Source organism: Zootermopsis nevadensis, unplaced genomic scaffold, assembly GCF_977971745.1.
Source record: "Zootermopsis nevadensis isolate Lab colony 2312 unplaced genomic scaffold, Znev_1.0 Znev_ptg000028l, whole genome shotgun sequence".
In the NCBI taxonomy this organism is placed as follows: Eukaryota; Metazoa; Arthropoda; class Insecta; order Blattodea; family Termopsidae; genus Zootermopsis; species Zootermopsis nevadensis.
In genome coordinates this window covers 1,552,806-1,569,859 of record NW_028259160.1, presented here as the reverse complement: position 1 = coordinate 1,569,859, position 17,054 = coordinate 1,552,806, and the positions used below count along the sequence as shown (strand labels likewise).

Here is a 17,054-nt window from a genome sequence, read left to right as displayed (position 1 = left end):
TATGTTTACTTTAGTGACATACAGTGGAACCTCAATATAACACGGTCTTCAGGGGACAGTTTCAGTACCCGCGTTATATGTGAAATTTACATTTATCTAATTTTGGAATCCCTAACATTATGTATATTTATCCAATGACTAAAATTCATGAAATTTGAGGTACATTTGAAACTTATGTTTCACCAATGCTACTGGCACAGACCACTCTAAATTACATTTCATAGAAATTTGTACAGCGTAAAACATGTAATCATGTTGGGGGCCATGATCACAGCTGCAGTACATCCAAGTTTGCGGTATATCGAGGTTCCACTGTATTTTAGTTCTTTATTTCATACTGTAGAAGAAAAGGGTGCTGATATGATGTACTGCCAGAGGAGAAACACTAGTGAAATGTATATTTGAATATAAAAAACAGAAAAGGAAAATGGTGTTACATATTTAACATCCTATACATAAAGAATTTAATCTTTGTTGCTGTTTGTCTACTAATATCTGACCTGATACATGTCTAAGTTTCTGTTCCATGCATTCATATGCACCTATTAAATATTTTCCCCTTCTTAGGTATTTCCCAGTTATATTTTTTTTAACACTTGTATCTGTTACTTCCTACAGGTCAGTCTTAATAAAATTGTCCCTGTGTGTCATGTCTTTATAAGGGACATGGAGGCTAAACTTCGCACATTCCAGACCTTAGCACTGGATGGATGATGAGTGGCCAACTTCACACACTAGAAACTTTATTCTATTGTAAAGGAGGCTAAGTGGGCCTGGTTTGGACATGATGGCAAGGGAAAAGTTCTTGCCCCTATAAAATACAGAACTCTGACTATCCAGCCCAGAGACAGGTAGTTAACTGAGATACCCCAGCAAAATCAATCCAAGGCTTGCAGTTCATAACAAGCTTCATGAAAATCAGGCATTTGGTTGCTGGCTCTCACTTCAGAACCCTGGGTTCACACCCAGGTCAGCAGTTTGTGGTGGACACAGTGGCATTGGAATAGTTGCTCTGAGTCCTTCAGTTTTTCCCTGTTAGTATCATTCCACCACTGCTCCATATTCATTCATATATCATCTAGGTAATGGACAGAGAGGTTCAGTTCAAAAGAGATGGTCTTACTCCACCAGAACAATATAATACAATAGAATACAATATTATTGTGAATTATATTCTTCATTATATGATACTGTGATAGGAAGAAAATATTTGTCAGTTAACAACATGTTTATTTTTCTTGGTGTCAAACTAGTGCCTCTTTTTTGTGTGTTTATGTTTTTTATGCTTTGATGATTTCTTGTGCTTCTTATGTTTGTTTTTATGAGAATGTTCATTTGTTTTCTCCACCCATTCAGTGTGCACTGGAGCAACTGCAATGCTGGGAAGTACTTTACTCACTGTACGTACCAGTGTGGTATTATTAGTAACTGATGAAGTAACGGTTGGCAGTCGTGGTCCATACATGTTTTCTTCAATGTATTCTAACTTATTGTTCTGTTCACACTCCACAGGGTCTTCATTTGTTGTTTGTTTACATTTGTTGATGTCTGACTGCATCTTAATCTCAGGCACAGTATTTGATTTTTCTTTCTTTTGAGTATTAATAGCATCTAAATCCAAATTAGCAAATACTCCTCTGGGTGGTGACATGTTTCTTTGGGAATTTTTTTCAGCAAATGTAAGAATGTTATTTGTTGATGCAGTGTCTTCTCCTCCTCTTCCTACTTGAGAAACAGTTTCAGGCAAGGGACTTATGGTTTTGTTTGTGTCACTGGGTGTTATTTCATTTAATTTACTTTCTTTGACCAGATTTAAAGAATTATTTTCATTGGTGTCACTATCAGAGTCCTCACTACTGCTTAGAAAGATGGCTTTATACAAGTCTATTTTAGCTGGAGGATCTGGAAATTCAAGTAATGAGTTCTCAGATTTCTGTTCAGAAGAGACCTCATTAAGTGTATTTGATTCTACTTCATGTTCTTCTACTTCTATTTCTTGCTTTAAAGTAACTTCTGGAAGCTCTGATACAGACGGCACTTCATTTAGTACAAAGTTGGCAGGAGGTTTCAGTGCTGTGTTATAAGATGAAGCATCCAAGAAGTTGAAGACAGAGAATTTTGATGTAGTTTTCTGTCTGGCATTAGATGATTCAGTGGTCCTGTAACAATGGTCCAAACAAACTGTTAATCAAGATTCTCATATCTTGTTCATATGTTCAAGAATATACACATGTTATGTACTGGATATATGTTGCCTGAAAGAAAAATACCAGTGTTCTAAAAATTCTACCATAAATCCTCATCAGTTGCACATTAAGAATGAAATTTCACCAACAAAAAGGAGTACATTTTGTAAAATACCAGCATGTGTTTTCATTCTTACTAACTGAATTTTAAAAAAAGACTTTTCAGTAATTGGCATAACATATTGAGCAGTGATCATGGCAATTTGTCATTGATGTTGAACCTGCTTTTTGGCTTCCTGTAGACTCTATGACCAAAGGACCCATTTTGAGTCCTTCGACAGTAAGAATCTATAGCAAGCTAATACACACCAACTGGTACCTGGATGCTACCAAACATAACCATCCAGCCCAGAAATTCAGCATCCTTGCTGTCTTAATACACTAGGCAAACAACATCTCAGGTGTAACCAACCACCAAAATGAAATGGCTCACCTCAGAAAAACCTTAAAGAAGAATGGGTATTATGCTATTCAGATCCACATATTCCACTCTAGGAGAAGACTTTGTGAGATACCAACCAAGCTGAAACCCATCAGTACAGACATTTGCCATTTTTACAAAATCTCTCCAATCTTGTCAGCAGGATGCTGACATGGCACATTACTAGATCCCATGTGAATGTGGAGCAATCTACATCAGTGAAATGGGCTACACAATATAATAATGAACAAAGAAGCACCAAAATGACATCTGGTTCTGCCATTCAGAATGCTCAGCAGTGGCAGAACACTCAATCAACCAGAGCCACTGGATACAATTTGACAAAATGATGGCTTCCTGAAGCTGCCCCACTACACCAGCAGGTCATTCAGGAAACCAGTGATATCAGCTTACAAAATAACTTTTCCAGAGGTGGCCATCAGTTAAGCCAAGCTTACAAGAACATCATCTACACACATAAGGAAGACAGAGGATGTCACAGCCAGACCCAAATCACTAACCCCTCTTCAAGACCAATAACAGCTCCATCAATTCCACAGTCTGACTTGTCCCCTCTGGTCTATCCTTTCCACTCATTTTCACAAACCCCTGACTGCACAGGGTATTGCCATGTCCCATGCCAGTCACTCATACCCTCTGAATAGTCCCCTAAAAGTGCCAGTATTTCCCATTTTTCTCATCATTCCTTCAGCTCGTTCCCATTGGCTCAGACATGGCTGCATCTCTCCCTTCTTCAACCCTGGGTCTGACTGACCACTTCCTGCAACCTGATCCTCATATAAACCACCTATTTCCAGACATTCCTCATTTCAGCCCTGATGACAGAGGGAGAGATAATACAGTCCTCTGAAAAGATGATAACAAGTCAACTTCTACATAGTGTGCACCCAAAAGCAGGTTAAACATTAATACTGAGTAGTAGTCAAAACAACATCTCACCCAGGATAGAGTTCTGGAATATTGAATCTCTTGCACAGTAAACTGCATGGTTGCCAGTCAGACTCCTCTCTTGTAAGATGGCCAAACATCTTCAACTTGGCTGCTGCTTTCTTTTCACTGTCACTGTCAACAGATTTGCTAACAGATGGTAGTGGATTACTCAAATCTTCAGGCTGAGAAGCTGACACAAATCGATCACTCATTATGCCTGACAGAGGCCGATACAGTCGTGCTGCCTGATCAAATTCAACCCTTTCACGTTCCTTTTCCCATTCTGTCATCGTGATAGGCTGGATGTATGACAGTCGTTCTGTAATAATGAACATAAATTTGCTATCAGTGACAATAATTTCTGTTCATGTGTGCCATTATGTAAACTACATGAAAATTAATATTCTGATAATATAAATATGATATTTTACTGTGTATAGAAAAATAAGTTATATCTAAGTAGTCTGTTATTTTGTCAAATCTTGCATTAAAACTGCCTTTAATTTTGACTTCCTTTTACAGATTAGGCTACTGTACCTTTTTGTCCTACTTTACTTAAAGTAAGATATTGTTCATAGCGTTTCTGCTTCTCGGGATAAGCAACAAATGGCCGGAACTGACTACATCCTTCTTCTGCAGATACTTCCAGCATTTGTATCTTATCTTCAGCAGGTAATTTATTTCCTTGCTGTGTTGGACTTGTTATATTATCCTTCTGAGCAGTTGACTTTTGGGCAGGTTCACTTAAGATCTGTGCCCTATCTGTGGCTGTAAGATTATGACGCTGCAGTCCCTTCCTTTTTGTTTTCAGTGACTCATCATTATTCAGAGAGGATCTTTCAGTAGGAGAAGGTTCAAATCTTGACTTCCTTGAAACATGTATTGGTTGGAATTCATGTGGAAGTACTGGAGGAGGGAAGTGTTTCTTCCGTGTCATTACAGTTGTACCAAGAATGAAACCTATTAAAGAACCTTCAGAATAATCAGCTGATGCAACTGTAGTGACCTTTTGCTTCTGCTTTGATGTTGTAGGTTCACTATCAAGAGTGAAATCATACTGTAACTTGTCTTCTTGACTATATATGTCCTCATCATCATCTTCAAACGCCCCAACACCAAAAGCCTGGAAAAGAAAGTTGTGATTAGTTTCAAGTTCCAACCTTTAAACTCACAAGGTTAGTTCCACTTTATAGTAAACTACTGGACGAGTTTTCTGAATATTTTTATAGTTTCAGTAAACATAAAACTATCAGTTCACAAAACATCATCATACTTATCAGATAGTATTTTTAATACATTATCATATATTGGTAACTGAAATGTTATTGAAGTCATGGTCTTCAGAAAAGGCAGGAAAGTGAGGTATGAAGACAGATTTGTCTACATTGTTAAGTGTTATAAATATCTGTGAATAACAGACTAGTGGGACATTATCCACTACTATGCACATTATGGAGAGAACAGTAACCACAGTATGGGCCATGGTGGGCATTCACAGCCTACGTAAGTTATCACTGGAAACAGCAATTAAACTCTATGATTTAAAAACAGTGCTAATTTTAACATATTACCTGGCAATGACTGAGCTATCCCATCTCTTAACAGTAGTAATAATGACTTTAACTACAACAGTACAGGTAACGATTAACCCTTCCCTAGTATCTCACTGTACAGTGGTGTAATGCTGTTCTTAGTCACTAATATTCCATATGAACTGGTAGCATCAGTAGTTCGTGTTCTAAATCTTAGTTGAAAAAGAAGATAATTTTTGATTATGTGGCTTCAGATTATTCCCTCTTATTAGCCTAAGTAACCAAGAATGTACAATGCATAAAAAATGTTGACTGGAAAACCTGAAAGGAAGAGAACACTTGCAAGTCCAAGACACAGATAGGATAATATTTAGATGGATATTAGTAAAGTGCAATGTAAGGGCGTGAACTGGATTCATCTGGCTCAGAATAAGGACCAGCGGCAGGCTGTTGTGAATACAGTAGTGAGCATTCTGGTTCCATAAAAATCAGGAATATCTGTCCTCTGCTCCATGGAGTTTCTCATGCCAATCATAGGAATTTGTTACATTCTGTATAATGCCTACCTGCCCTGTAATTAACACTTTCTTATTTTTCTCCTCCATTCTTAGTGGTGTTGGTGTAAATAGGTCAGTATGACTTGAAAGGACAGACCTTCTATCCAAACCACTGTATCCTAAACCAAAACAATTGTCTTTTGGTTTACACAAGAAAGGATGAAGATCATCTGGAGCAAAAGATAGTTCATCATCATCCTCATCATCTGTGGAACTTTGGCTGTCTTTGTCAGACTGATTGCTTTTAACCACATCTTGTGGTAAAGCACAGCCATAAACTTTAACTCTTGTTTTCTTGTGTTCCTCTTTCATTTTCTTCTTTTCCACTTTTGTGACCCTTGGTCCAGTTCCTTGTCCAGGTTTCCATCCCATTTTTTTTAACAGCTTCATTCCAACAGTTTCTCTGGAAACATACAGAACATAACAACACATACACACACACACACAGATATATATAAAATTGAAGATTTCTGTCTTCTGGGTTGTTGCGCTGTGTAGTCTGATCAATGTTTACCAACGTTTCAGAGGTCATACTGCCTCCGTCATCAGGGCCCTGATGACGGAGGTAGTATGACCTCTGAAACGTTGGTTAACATCGACCAGACTACACAGCGCAACAACCCAGAAGACAGAAATCTTCATACTCATCGCCCCGATGACGGAGGCAGTATGACCTCTTAAACGTTGGTTAACATCGACCAGACTATAAAGAGCAACAAGCCAGAAGGCAGAAATCTTCATACTCACCACTGTGAAAACCTCAAATCTTACATATATAAAATTATTCTGAATCCTTCAAAATGAACTTAACAGAAGTATAAATTCAGAAAATATGAAATTCCTTTAAATTCAGGATTTGTTTAGCCCAAGCCTTCTGCAAAAAATAAGATTAACTTTACTATGTGGGATTCAGACATTTTAAACCTAATAATACAAGGCTATTGGCTGGACTTCAACACAGGGTTACTGGTTCAGTGACATGCTGCTGTGATATAGAGGGAGCTGGACTGACATTTGCCAATAAAGGCTCATATATCTGTATAAAAGTATAATTTTACCTGTCATTTTATCTATTTCTAGAAGAAGAATGCTGCTTGCTGTCAATTTTGTACTGTTAGTTACTCTGACCACAATACAAAACACAAAATTAAGATCACTGAACTGCATTGGTATATCTGCTACAAACACACAGCATGATAACAAGGACTGAACTTACTTGGTGGGTTGTAACAGACCCATTAAGACTGGTTCTCCTGGAATGGGTCCATCTGAAAGTTGATGGCTTCGCACTCTTTTCATGCTACCTTCATTAAAGTCACTTCTGGCTCGAAGAACTTTTGGAGCTATTCCAAATTCATCCATATCCTATAAAATAAAATGAGGAATAAAATTTCCATATAGTGAATGTGTTTCATGCCAATTCAACTGTCCTGGCTTTTCGCAACTATCAACACATTAACCCTTATCATACCAGGCTTTTATATCACAGCCTGATTAAATATGGTATTTAATTAATATATGCACAACCCTGTGTGCCGCCACATAGCACAAGAGGCCTCAAAGGCTACAGTTCACATTTCCTACCAGGGTTCATTGAGCTGATAAAAGTTAAGTAATTCAAACAAAAGCTTAAAAAAGTAAATGTAAATTAATTTATTTCCATAGGGGCATTTTCTCCATATTAGACATACTGGTTATTTATATGCCTTCACCTTCTATGTAAACTTTTTGATGCAAGATGACACATAACAAGGGTATTAAATCTGATTACCCTGTTTGTTTAAAGAAGCATGAATTCTATATCATTCTCACATGAATGGTTCAGTAAGTGGTTTATAGCTATTTTTTGTGTGTAAAAAGGACAAAGGACATAAACTCATGTTGTAAGAAATTTGCACCTTCTGTTTCTGAAAGTATGAGAACTGCAAAAGAAATGTTCCTATTCTGATCACAAAAGACAGTATTATTTGTGTAGCCTGAACGTGTGTAACTGAACTGTTACCTCTTCATCCATGAAATCTTCAGCTTTCTGTGGCATTTTGTTTGCTTTATCAGACCGAGAGGACTTGAATGCAGATGGTGTCCATCCTTCAAGTGATCCCACTGAATTGAAAAATCCGGCTGAAAATCCTCCAGTGAAAGCTCCATGAAATCTGCGTCTACCATGCTTATCTGTGGCAACTTGATCCTTCAGTGAGAATGGTTTCTTCCTTGGAAATGCATCTATAATTAAAAGACAAGTAGCATGGTATTTATTACTCTTCAGTCACTTATGGTGAAGATGTACAGCTAACTTTTACTATCTCATATTCACTTACAGAATTGTAAAGACATTTATAATGAAAAAATCTGCATCTGAGAGAAAGAATTAAATATGAAATGGAAAATATTACATTAGAAACAACTTTATACTTCACATCTTTCTTTTGATATCATAAAGGACTACTGCCTCGAACTAAGGTTCATAAGATTTACAGGTTCAACTTTCTCCCTGTATTGTAGGATATGATATACAAAAAACATTTCTTCTGTGGAATATTGCTTATGAAAAGAGGGTTTTGTGATGAGGAAACCAACTTTTGTCAATGTATTCATAAGACATGACATAATGTAGTTTTTCATAATTTGTTTTTTTTAAAACATACTTGAAATTAAACCATAGTTATGATACTGCCAGGAACAATTCAAATTGAAATATTAATTACACCATCACAACATTTGAAATATTTATTATGTTTATAGTTGCCATATAAATTAACATATTAAGAAACTGAGATACACTGGCAGTTTGAAAGTAAGGAGGTGGACTAGTGTGCTCGCTACTGGACCAAAGATTAGCAGATTCAAACCTGGCCAAGGTCGATGGATTTTTAAGGGTGATAAAAATCACAACTTCCTTCAGAGGGGAAGTAAAGCCAGCAGTCCCATGTCATATATTTATGGCATGTAAAAGAACCTTACGAGCATGAATGAGATGTTTCAAGCTTAAAAATTAGTACTCCTCTCCCAGTATTGTCAGAGTGATTAAGTCAAGAAGAATGAGATAGGCAAGGCATGTGGCACACATGGATGGGGGCAAGAGGTGTGCACTAGCTATTGATCAGAAAGCCTGAGGGGAACAGACCGCTGGGGAGACCTAGACATAGATGTGCATGTTAAAGCCAGGGTAGCTCAGTCAGTACAGTTACTGACTACAGACTGGTTGACTGGGGCTCAATCCATAACAGGTGCTGAGAATTTTTCCTCCAGCCTCTGCATCCAGACCAGCTCTGGGGCCCACTCAGCCTCCTTTCCAATGAGTATTGGGGTCCTTTCCAGGGGGTAAAGCGTGGCCGGGGCATGACACTGACCCCCATCTAGTACCGAGGTGAAGAATGAGTAAGAGCTATACCTCCTCTCTGGCATATATATATATATATATAACCTATACCACAATTATCAACATTGCCAAAAACAAGCATATATGATACTTAAGTAAAAACCTTCATCAAGAGGATCGAGAGCAGTTCCGTATTGTGTAAAATCTTCTTCTTCCGAATCACTTGACATTTCTTCTTGTTTTAATACTGTGTTGTGTATATCGATGAAGCACCAATAGACATTTTTCGAGAGTTCAGGTTGTTTAATGTCTCGATTTATAATTTCGATATATGTCGACTCCAAAATAAAAAGGAAGGGAGTGAAAATGTTCTGTTTGGATGTTAAGATAACGTTTATTACTGTGGAAGTTTTATCAGAAAGGTTGATTCGTTCCTAGCAATGGCTGTTAGCTCTCTATGTGGCGAAGAATCGAAAAGAATGGGTAAAATGAGTCTTAGTTATATTAAAGATTCAATAGTGAGGAAGAGTGGGAGGCAGAAGGGATCTCGAGCTCATGTGTGTTGCTGTGAAACATCAGAAGATGCAAATGGCGAAACAGATGAATCTGAGATGTCTTGTTCGAAGAATGATTTGTGTCTAGAAGGAAATAGTGACAGGTGTAAATGTGCAGGCAGACCATTAGCCGATAAACATAAACTTGGTATTTTTAAAAGCTTGAAAAAAAGATTTCAGTTCAAAACAAACATAGGTCCTAGGCCAATGAAATGCAAATCAAAACACACATTTAAAAGTGTAGAATCGTCTAGTAATTATTCCGTTCCTTTGCGTGAAGAATCTTTGAATGAAGGGTTCACTTCTGCCAATCCAAAGAAGTCAAAAGAAGGAACAAGGACTTTATGTCCAGTGCCACCACCCCTCCGTTTTCTTAGAAGCTCAGGTAATGACAAGAGTAGCACAGTAAGCCTGACATCTTTGCATGAACCAAGGGAAAGACTGTCTGGAGTACATAAAGTTCCTGATGTTGTTCAAAATGTGTGCAGGTTCCATAGTATGTCACCAGAAATGCAAACTGCTAGCAGCAACATTATAGCCTTACCAGCACTAAGAAGGAATATAGATTCTGAGAAAGATTTTCCAAGAAGGCTCAGTAGGACAGGCAACTGTGACACAGAAAGTTCAGGTTACACTGAAGCCCATAATTTTATCTTGAATGTAGATGAAGATGAGATTGTGCAATATGAACCTTGTGACATTGTCAGACACACCATTGGTGAGGATGATGAACCAGTGCCTTGTTCCACTTCTCGGAGTTTGACCTGTGAATTGTTTAAATTGGCCAAGTATGGTTGGTATTGGGGTCCAATCTCACGAGAAGAAGCTGAAGAAAAACTGCTGGACCTACCAGATGGAGCATTCCTGGTGCGTGACTCATCAGCAGACCGTTACCTCCTAAGTGTGAGTTTTCGCAGTTCAGGAAAGACTTTTCATACTCGCATTGAACATAGTTATGGTCTGTTCAGCTTCTATGCAACACCTGGAGGTGAAGGCTTTTCAAGCATTGTTGAACTTATTAATCATTCTATGTCCTATTCAGAATCTGCTGTGTTTTGTTACTCTCGACCACGTGCTCCAGGTTACCCAGCATTCCCTGTTCGGTTGGCTAGACCTGTGTCACGATTTACACAAGTAAGATCCCTCCAGTATCTCTGCAGGTTCGTCATACGCCAGTACACCAGAGTGGATAATATACAGAAGCTCCCTCTGCCCAGTAGACTGAAAGGTTACATTCAGGAAGGTCATTATTAGCTACATTGTTTCTCTGTGACAGAATTAGTGAGATTTTAATTTCAAAGAATTATCCATATTTTGTACATATTGTATTAAATTCTACACTGAATGTTGGAACGTTTGTTAAATTATAATTTGGAGAAGATTTTTTTTTTAAATTTAGGTTCCTCTTGACGATTTGATGGTAACTTTTGGCCAAATCTGAGTTAAGAGTACTTCCCATAAGTGGGAATAATGATAAGTGGCTGTAAGGATTTGTTTCTTATATTCAGTCATCAAATTATTGTAGTAAAAGTTATGTTTATCAAAAGGGAATCTTAATTTTTAAATGCATCAACACAAAGTCCATTAATTAAGGAGTTATCAGTTACATGAAACATAATAAGAAAGGAATGTACAAGAGCAAGGCCTCACACTTAGGAAGTTTGCAGTATCATGAAACATCTTGTTTCAGACTACATATTAATATATGTGATGACTTGCTCTGGTAAGTAATCTTGTCTTATTATATTGTGGATTTAATTAAATGTAAGTACTTTCATATTTTTAAGTAGAAATGAGTTCGCTTTTAATCTTATCACTTCTCAGTTCTGTATTAACATGTATTTTTTGTCCAGTTGTAGAATTCTAGCAGTGAGATAGACAATGGTTGCATTTAAAATCTTGGCTGTTTTGTTCAAAGAGGCAGGTTGACTCATATAATGGCATCCTCCCTTGAAAAGTGATGTATAGTATTCATATAATCTGGCAGTAAAAATACTTGTAGGACACAGGCATCAGTTTGTTACATCGAATATCAGTACATTACGGTATGTTTAACCCTTTGAAGCCAAAGGTCATCTAAATAATATTTAAGAATTCAGTTTGTACTGCAAAGAAAACATAAACACTTCACCGTTACAAAAATCAACTTGTTAATACTGTTTAAGGAAATAATAACTTTTTACAATGAAAATTATACTGATCCCATAAATACAGAATGAAGAGCTATTTATTATTGAAACAGATGGGAACTATAGTTACCATTGGGCTTTAAAGGGTTAATATTCTGTTTTTATTCAATAAAGTCTCAACTTCTAAAAAGTAAATATTATTACCTTTAGTGTTTGTTAATCCTATTATGCATAACAATCTGTGCTTGCTGTACCTTTGGAAATAAGTGTAACTGATTTCTGATTGATTGGCTAGTGTGTAAACAGACTTTTTTTACTACCTTGTGCAGAATGAATCTAAGATGGTGGCAATTTTCTCGGGATAAAGGTGACATAAACACACATGCCAAGGTCAAAGAATGAGTGACCAATCTTTGATATCATCCATTGATTTTTCTACCATGGAGAGCTGTATGACAATGCTACTTCCATTATTTGCTGTCCTCTAATAGGCACTCCTCTTGTTCCCATATCCAGTCTTTCTCCAGTTTTTTATATATACTTCCATATCAGATGTTTCTGTCTTATCCTTGTTATCCCAGTGGTTGTTATTGAACATCTTAGTGTTATGTTCTCAAAGGAATCCTGTTCATGTATTTGTTTTACTGTGTTGTTGTTTTTTTATTTCCTGCAGTGTTTCTACCATCAAGTCTTGCTGAACATTCATTGTTCATATTTCATCCCTTCTTGTACATATCTTTAAGATTGTATAAACTCACCACTGTCTGTGATTTACTCTCTTAGTCCATTTCCAAGTATATGCTCAGTATTTTATTAAATTACAAACAAATAAAAGCTCTGTGTGCTCTTGTAAATATAATAAAGAATCTTTGAATTCCATTAAAAGTGGGTAATTTCTTGATTAGTTGAGCAGGGACTGACTGCACCATGAAGTTCAATAAAGAAGAGATGTGAACTTCCTTCAGCCTATTACTACATTTCATATATTACATGTCTCTTTCTTATAGGCCAATTGTCATGACTACACTTTATTCCAGCTGAATTTTAAATTTGTCTTGAGGACGCTTCATATCCGTTTAATGTTCAACAGTTTCAGTTTGTACTGAAATTATGTGTATTGATGTTTTTAAAGTTACCACTTCATTTTAGAATGTATTTCTTGCAGCTTTTCCTATAGCATATTAGTAATTACTAATACCCACTTCATCTTCTTAGTAATTTTACCAGTAAACTTGTTGAAACACATGAAATCATTATTTGTACTGGAGTAAAGCCAATAGAATTTTTGTTGGTTCTGTTCTTTTCTATTCATTTCAGGGAATGTGTTCAATAGAGTTGCCGATTATCCGTATTTTATTAGAATTATTATAAAGATGACTGTCTTCTGGGTTGTTGCACCATGTAGTCTGGTAGAAGTTTACCAACATTTCATAGGTCCTTTCTGCCTCCATCATCAGGGCGATGGATGTAGCAAGGACATCTGAAACGTCAGTAAACTTCTACCAGACTACATGGCACAACAACCCAGAAGACAACCATCCTCAGTCTATCAGCCATGAAAACCCCAAATCCTACATAGAATTATCATCTTCCATGTAAGAAAAATTTGAATTTATAATATGTATTTGTATATAGACACATAAGTTTCACATTTCGAAACAAAGATAAAAAATACTAAACATTCTTTCTTAAAGTCATTTTTGTAACAGAAAGCCCTTTTTTTTGTTTGATTTTTCTGTTGGCCTATTTATTTTTTGTGTACCTACAAATTTGTAAAAGGTTGCCATAATCGACATCATCTTGTTTTCCCATGAACTAAAGTAATGTCTCAGCAGCTTAGCAGAAAATTTTTATTCAATTGACTCTACACCATCGTCAAGAAGTTTTAGATTAGAAAAATATATGTTGGAAATAATCTGAGACTGGTTAATCTACTCCATGGATAATTGGACCTTGTATAACTGGTGCTGTACTGTAGTTTATTGATCTGAAGGATATCTTCCTCTGCACTTTCAAAGTGCATTTGTATATATGATGATTTTGTGATGCTATGTCAGCTGTAGAAGTTCAGTAGTGTTCAATGATGTATGATGGTATGGCTATGATGAATCTGGTATAATGTAGAAATAAGCAGCTTAGTTTTGTTGCACACGTGTCATGGATTATACAATTTCAGGTAACTGTTACACATAAGACTTCTTTTTGCAGCCCGAGTGTAGTATAGTTATTATGTGTGATATAGGAAACAGATCCTTGCATTCATTTTTCATTTCATGTCTGAAACTTGCAATATGGTTTTACTTGTTATATAACTGTATTTCCTGTTAGCTGATAGTTTGAAATATATTCTGGTTATGTTGTCTGAGTTATATTTTGCAGTTTTGTTTGACTATTTGAGATTTGCAGGCTTGAAGATTGGTTGGTTGATTATGATACATGTTTTAATAAAAGTGTTTTTCTTTTTGTGCTTCAGATTTTGATGGATATATAATGATATGAACGTTTTTTAATTGTGTCCATAATTTGTACACCTGTATGGTACAATAATGATGTTTAAATGAAGCAACACAAGACAATCCCAACCTGTGATTTAATTAATTGCTATATATGTATGCCATGCTGTCTCTCAGAGTTTTTGTATTTTCATCATAATTTTAGTGCTGAGTGGTTATAGCTGTGTAAGAGATTATATGTACTTAAAAAGTGTTTCTTTGAAATGCCCAATTATACATTTTTGTCCTGGAATTTATGATCTTCATAGAAATTAAGGCCTAATTTTTGTATAAGAATTATTACATAGTAATTCATTGACAAACCTCAAGAACTGGTAGGTAATTTTTCTAATATATTGAGATTTTTGTCTTGGAATTTATGAGGGAATGCTGTAGTACTTTTAACTTTGGAATTGTAACTGTGAAACTGTAAATATAGGATGAAAGTTCAGATTATGGTGTTGGTCCTCTGAAACCTGCACACTTGCAACTGTTTTACTTAGTGGTGTCATGGTATGTCTCAAGACATGCTGAAGTGAATGGTATGGGCTCATTTGAATTTTTCCTCATGTAGATAAAACAGTATATATATATTCTCAGGAGTGTGAAACTTCCATTTCTGTCAAAATCTCATTTTTTATAATCCCCAACACCATTTGCTAATTACAGTATAAGTAAGAAGAATGATAAAGAATTGCATTAATAATTGTATCTGTTGTGGTGGGTTTGAATGCATTTTTCCTTGCACTCAAGTGTCTTTGCACAAAGGTAAACTTGTACATGTACCAGTGAGATCTCTGGGCCTCTAACAGGATCGACTATTTTAACATAAATTAAAGAAAATCTTTTGGTTCTCAAAACATGGTAGATAGTAGTAGTATTAAAAGGGCCATGCATTTAGAAAATCTTAGGAAATTCACATTTAAATTTCAAATATCCAGAAAATTCTGAGCAAACACCACCACACAATTATGTTTTAAATAAAATGGGTAAAGGATTGATGTTTTCTATTCATGTAGTAATTTATTTTCTTCTTGGACAAATCAGCTGGCTACATATTGGTATGCTTGTACATTCAACAAGTAGTCAGTCAGTATTACAGTGCTTTAATAATGATTTAGCAGTTTGTATGAGAACTGAATAGCTCAGTTAGTGTAGTGACTGACTGTGTACTGGACAACCAGGGTTCAGTGCCATGCTGAACAGGATTTTTCTTTATTGCCACAGCATCCATACCATCTCTGGCATCAAATGTGTTTCTCTTTAAGAGATGTGTAACAAGCATATGGGATTACGGGGACTGCCAGTACCCATTCCTGTGCTGTTATAGGAAGGATGTGTAAGACACCCCAATTTCAGAAATTTTAAAATGTAAAAAGAAGTGTGTGTTAAAATCAGATAAATACAGTATTTAAAGTGATCAGTACCAACACCATATTTGGAAAATGAAAAACAATTGAATTGGTGGTGCCAAAATCAACTGAAATTGGAACATGATGCATATATGTGGGGCAGTTTGCAATGTTTGAAAATGTATGTTCTTTTCCTGGAAAAAGATACTCTAAACAGGTCATGTATTTAATAAGTGATAAAGAAAGACTGCTGTTATATGGCACTGGTTTGTTACACATCTATGAGACCACCATCCATGATTTATTGATCATTCTTTTCAGAACAGCAGGAATGACAAAATTATTGAGGATTGTTCAGTGTAATGTAATTTTAATACATGTTCCATAATGCCTCCTTTGGAAAGTTGCATTTTAGTGAAACATTATGATGTGTTTGATAATATTATTCTAGCTGTAAGTATTGATTCTAGAACACATTTATATTTCTTATTAGTTATTGTACATTGAGTGATGTAATTTTGGCAGACTCTTCTGAAAGACAATAATATGTTTGATGTCATCATTTTTGGTGAAGTTTTTACTGGTCAAGACAGTATATGTTGAATTTCAGTGTTGTATCAAAGCAGAGAATATTTTTAGAAAGATTAGTACGAACAGTATAAAAGCACTGAAAGTTGTAACTAGCACGTTGTTATTTATCATTATGTCCAGACAAAAGAAGTCTTCCTTTACAGTAAGGAATTACCAGAAAGAGATAAATGAAAGTTAAGAAGGCAGAATGTTGGCAGCATATACTGAATGTGTTATCATATATTTGTCAATACAGTAAACCCCCTCAAGTTAGACACCCCTTTTTCCTGGACACCTCTCTGTATTGGACATTTTTAATTGGAACCAGTGAATACCCTATAATTTTACATGTTCACAATACCTTATATCTTGGACACTGCTTTTGTTTTAAGATGGACAGGTTCATTGCTTTTCAGGGAAACATTTACAGTTACATATTTATGTTTTGAATTTCCGACTGATGAATGCCTTCTATCTGGAGGATTACCTTGTGGTTGAGGGTGGGAGACATTGAACCTATCATTGGAATGTAGTGAAAGTGTTTATTCTCTTGTTGAACCATTCACTGGACTACAGTATTTCAGATACACTTTTAACTCCATCAGCACTGTGCTTGTATTTGAGTTCTATCTTTGTTAACAGAAATGGGGTGATTTTTTTTTTGCGATGGTTAAGTGAAAATTGGTGAAAATAACTTTAGAAAAGAAGAAGGAAGTTTTGGATCTTCTGAGGAAAGGAGAAAGTTGCATGAAGCTGGCAGAGGAATATGGCATCTCCAAATCTACTGTTTCCAACAGCAACAGAGCCACCATTACTGATGCATGGGAAAAGACTTGTAGTGCAGACTGAAAAAGACATTTGTCATTACATCACAATCTGAAAGGATTTTTCCCTATCCCTCTATCTTGGACACCTCTTTCTGTAAGTTGGA

The 17,054-nt window shown here is 36.1% G+C and overlaps 2 protein-coding genes across 2 annotated transcripts; one reads left to right on the top strand and one right to left on the bottom strand.

Annotated features, from left to right (window-relative positions):
* Window positions 1–381: 381 nt before the first annotated feature.
* On the bottom strand, window positions 382–9,321 carry LOC110833740 (G patch domain-containing protein 1 homolog). Its single transcript, XM_022072182.2, has 7 exons — window positions 9,190–9,321; window positions 7,710–7,930; window positions 6,924–7,072; window positions 5,717–6,110; window positions 4,156–4,741; window positions 3,628–3,937; window positions 382–2,159 (listed from the first exon to the last, which is right to left on the bottom strand). The coding sequence occupies exons 1-7, from the start codon at window positions 9,254–9,256 to the stop codon at window positions 1,250–1,252; spliced, it is 2,637 nt and encodes an 878-aa protein (XP_021927874.1). The 5' UTR covers window positions 9,257–9,321; the 3' UTR covers window positions 382–1,249.
* Window positions 9,322–9,466: 145 nt separating this feature from the next.
* On the top strand, window positions 9,467–16,117 carry LOC110833741 (uncharacterized). Its single transcript, XM_087357312.1, has one exon. The coding sequence runs from the start codon at window positions 9,467–9,469 to the stop codon at window positions 10,832–10,834; it is 1,368 nt and encodes a 455-aa protein (XP_087213438.1). The 3' UTR covers window positions 10,835–16,117.
* The last annotated feature ends 937 nt before the right edge of the window (window positions 16,118–17,054 follow it).

What these genes read in the sequence shown, in the direction of transcription:
- LOC110833740 (XM_022072182.2), bottom strand. Translation starts at nt 9,256, where the DNA reads ATGTCAAGTGATTCGGAAGAAGAAGATTTTACACAATACGGAACTGCT. An exon ending in TCTCGATCCTCTTGATGAAG is followed by an intron (nt 7,931 to 9,189) that starts GTTTTTACTTAA and finishes TTTTAATTATAG; the next exon opens with ATGCATTTCCAAGGAAGAAA. An exon ending in AAGATTTCATGGATGAAGAG is followed by an intron (nt 7,073 to 7,709) that starts GTAACAGTTCAG and finishes TTTATTTTATAG; the next exon opens with GATATGGATGAATTTGGAAT.
- LOC110833741 (XM_087357312.1), top strand. Translation starts at nt 9,467, where the DNA reads ATGGCTGTTAGCTCTCTATGTGGCGAAGAATCGAAAAGAATGGGTAAA.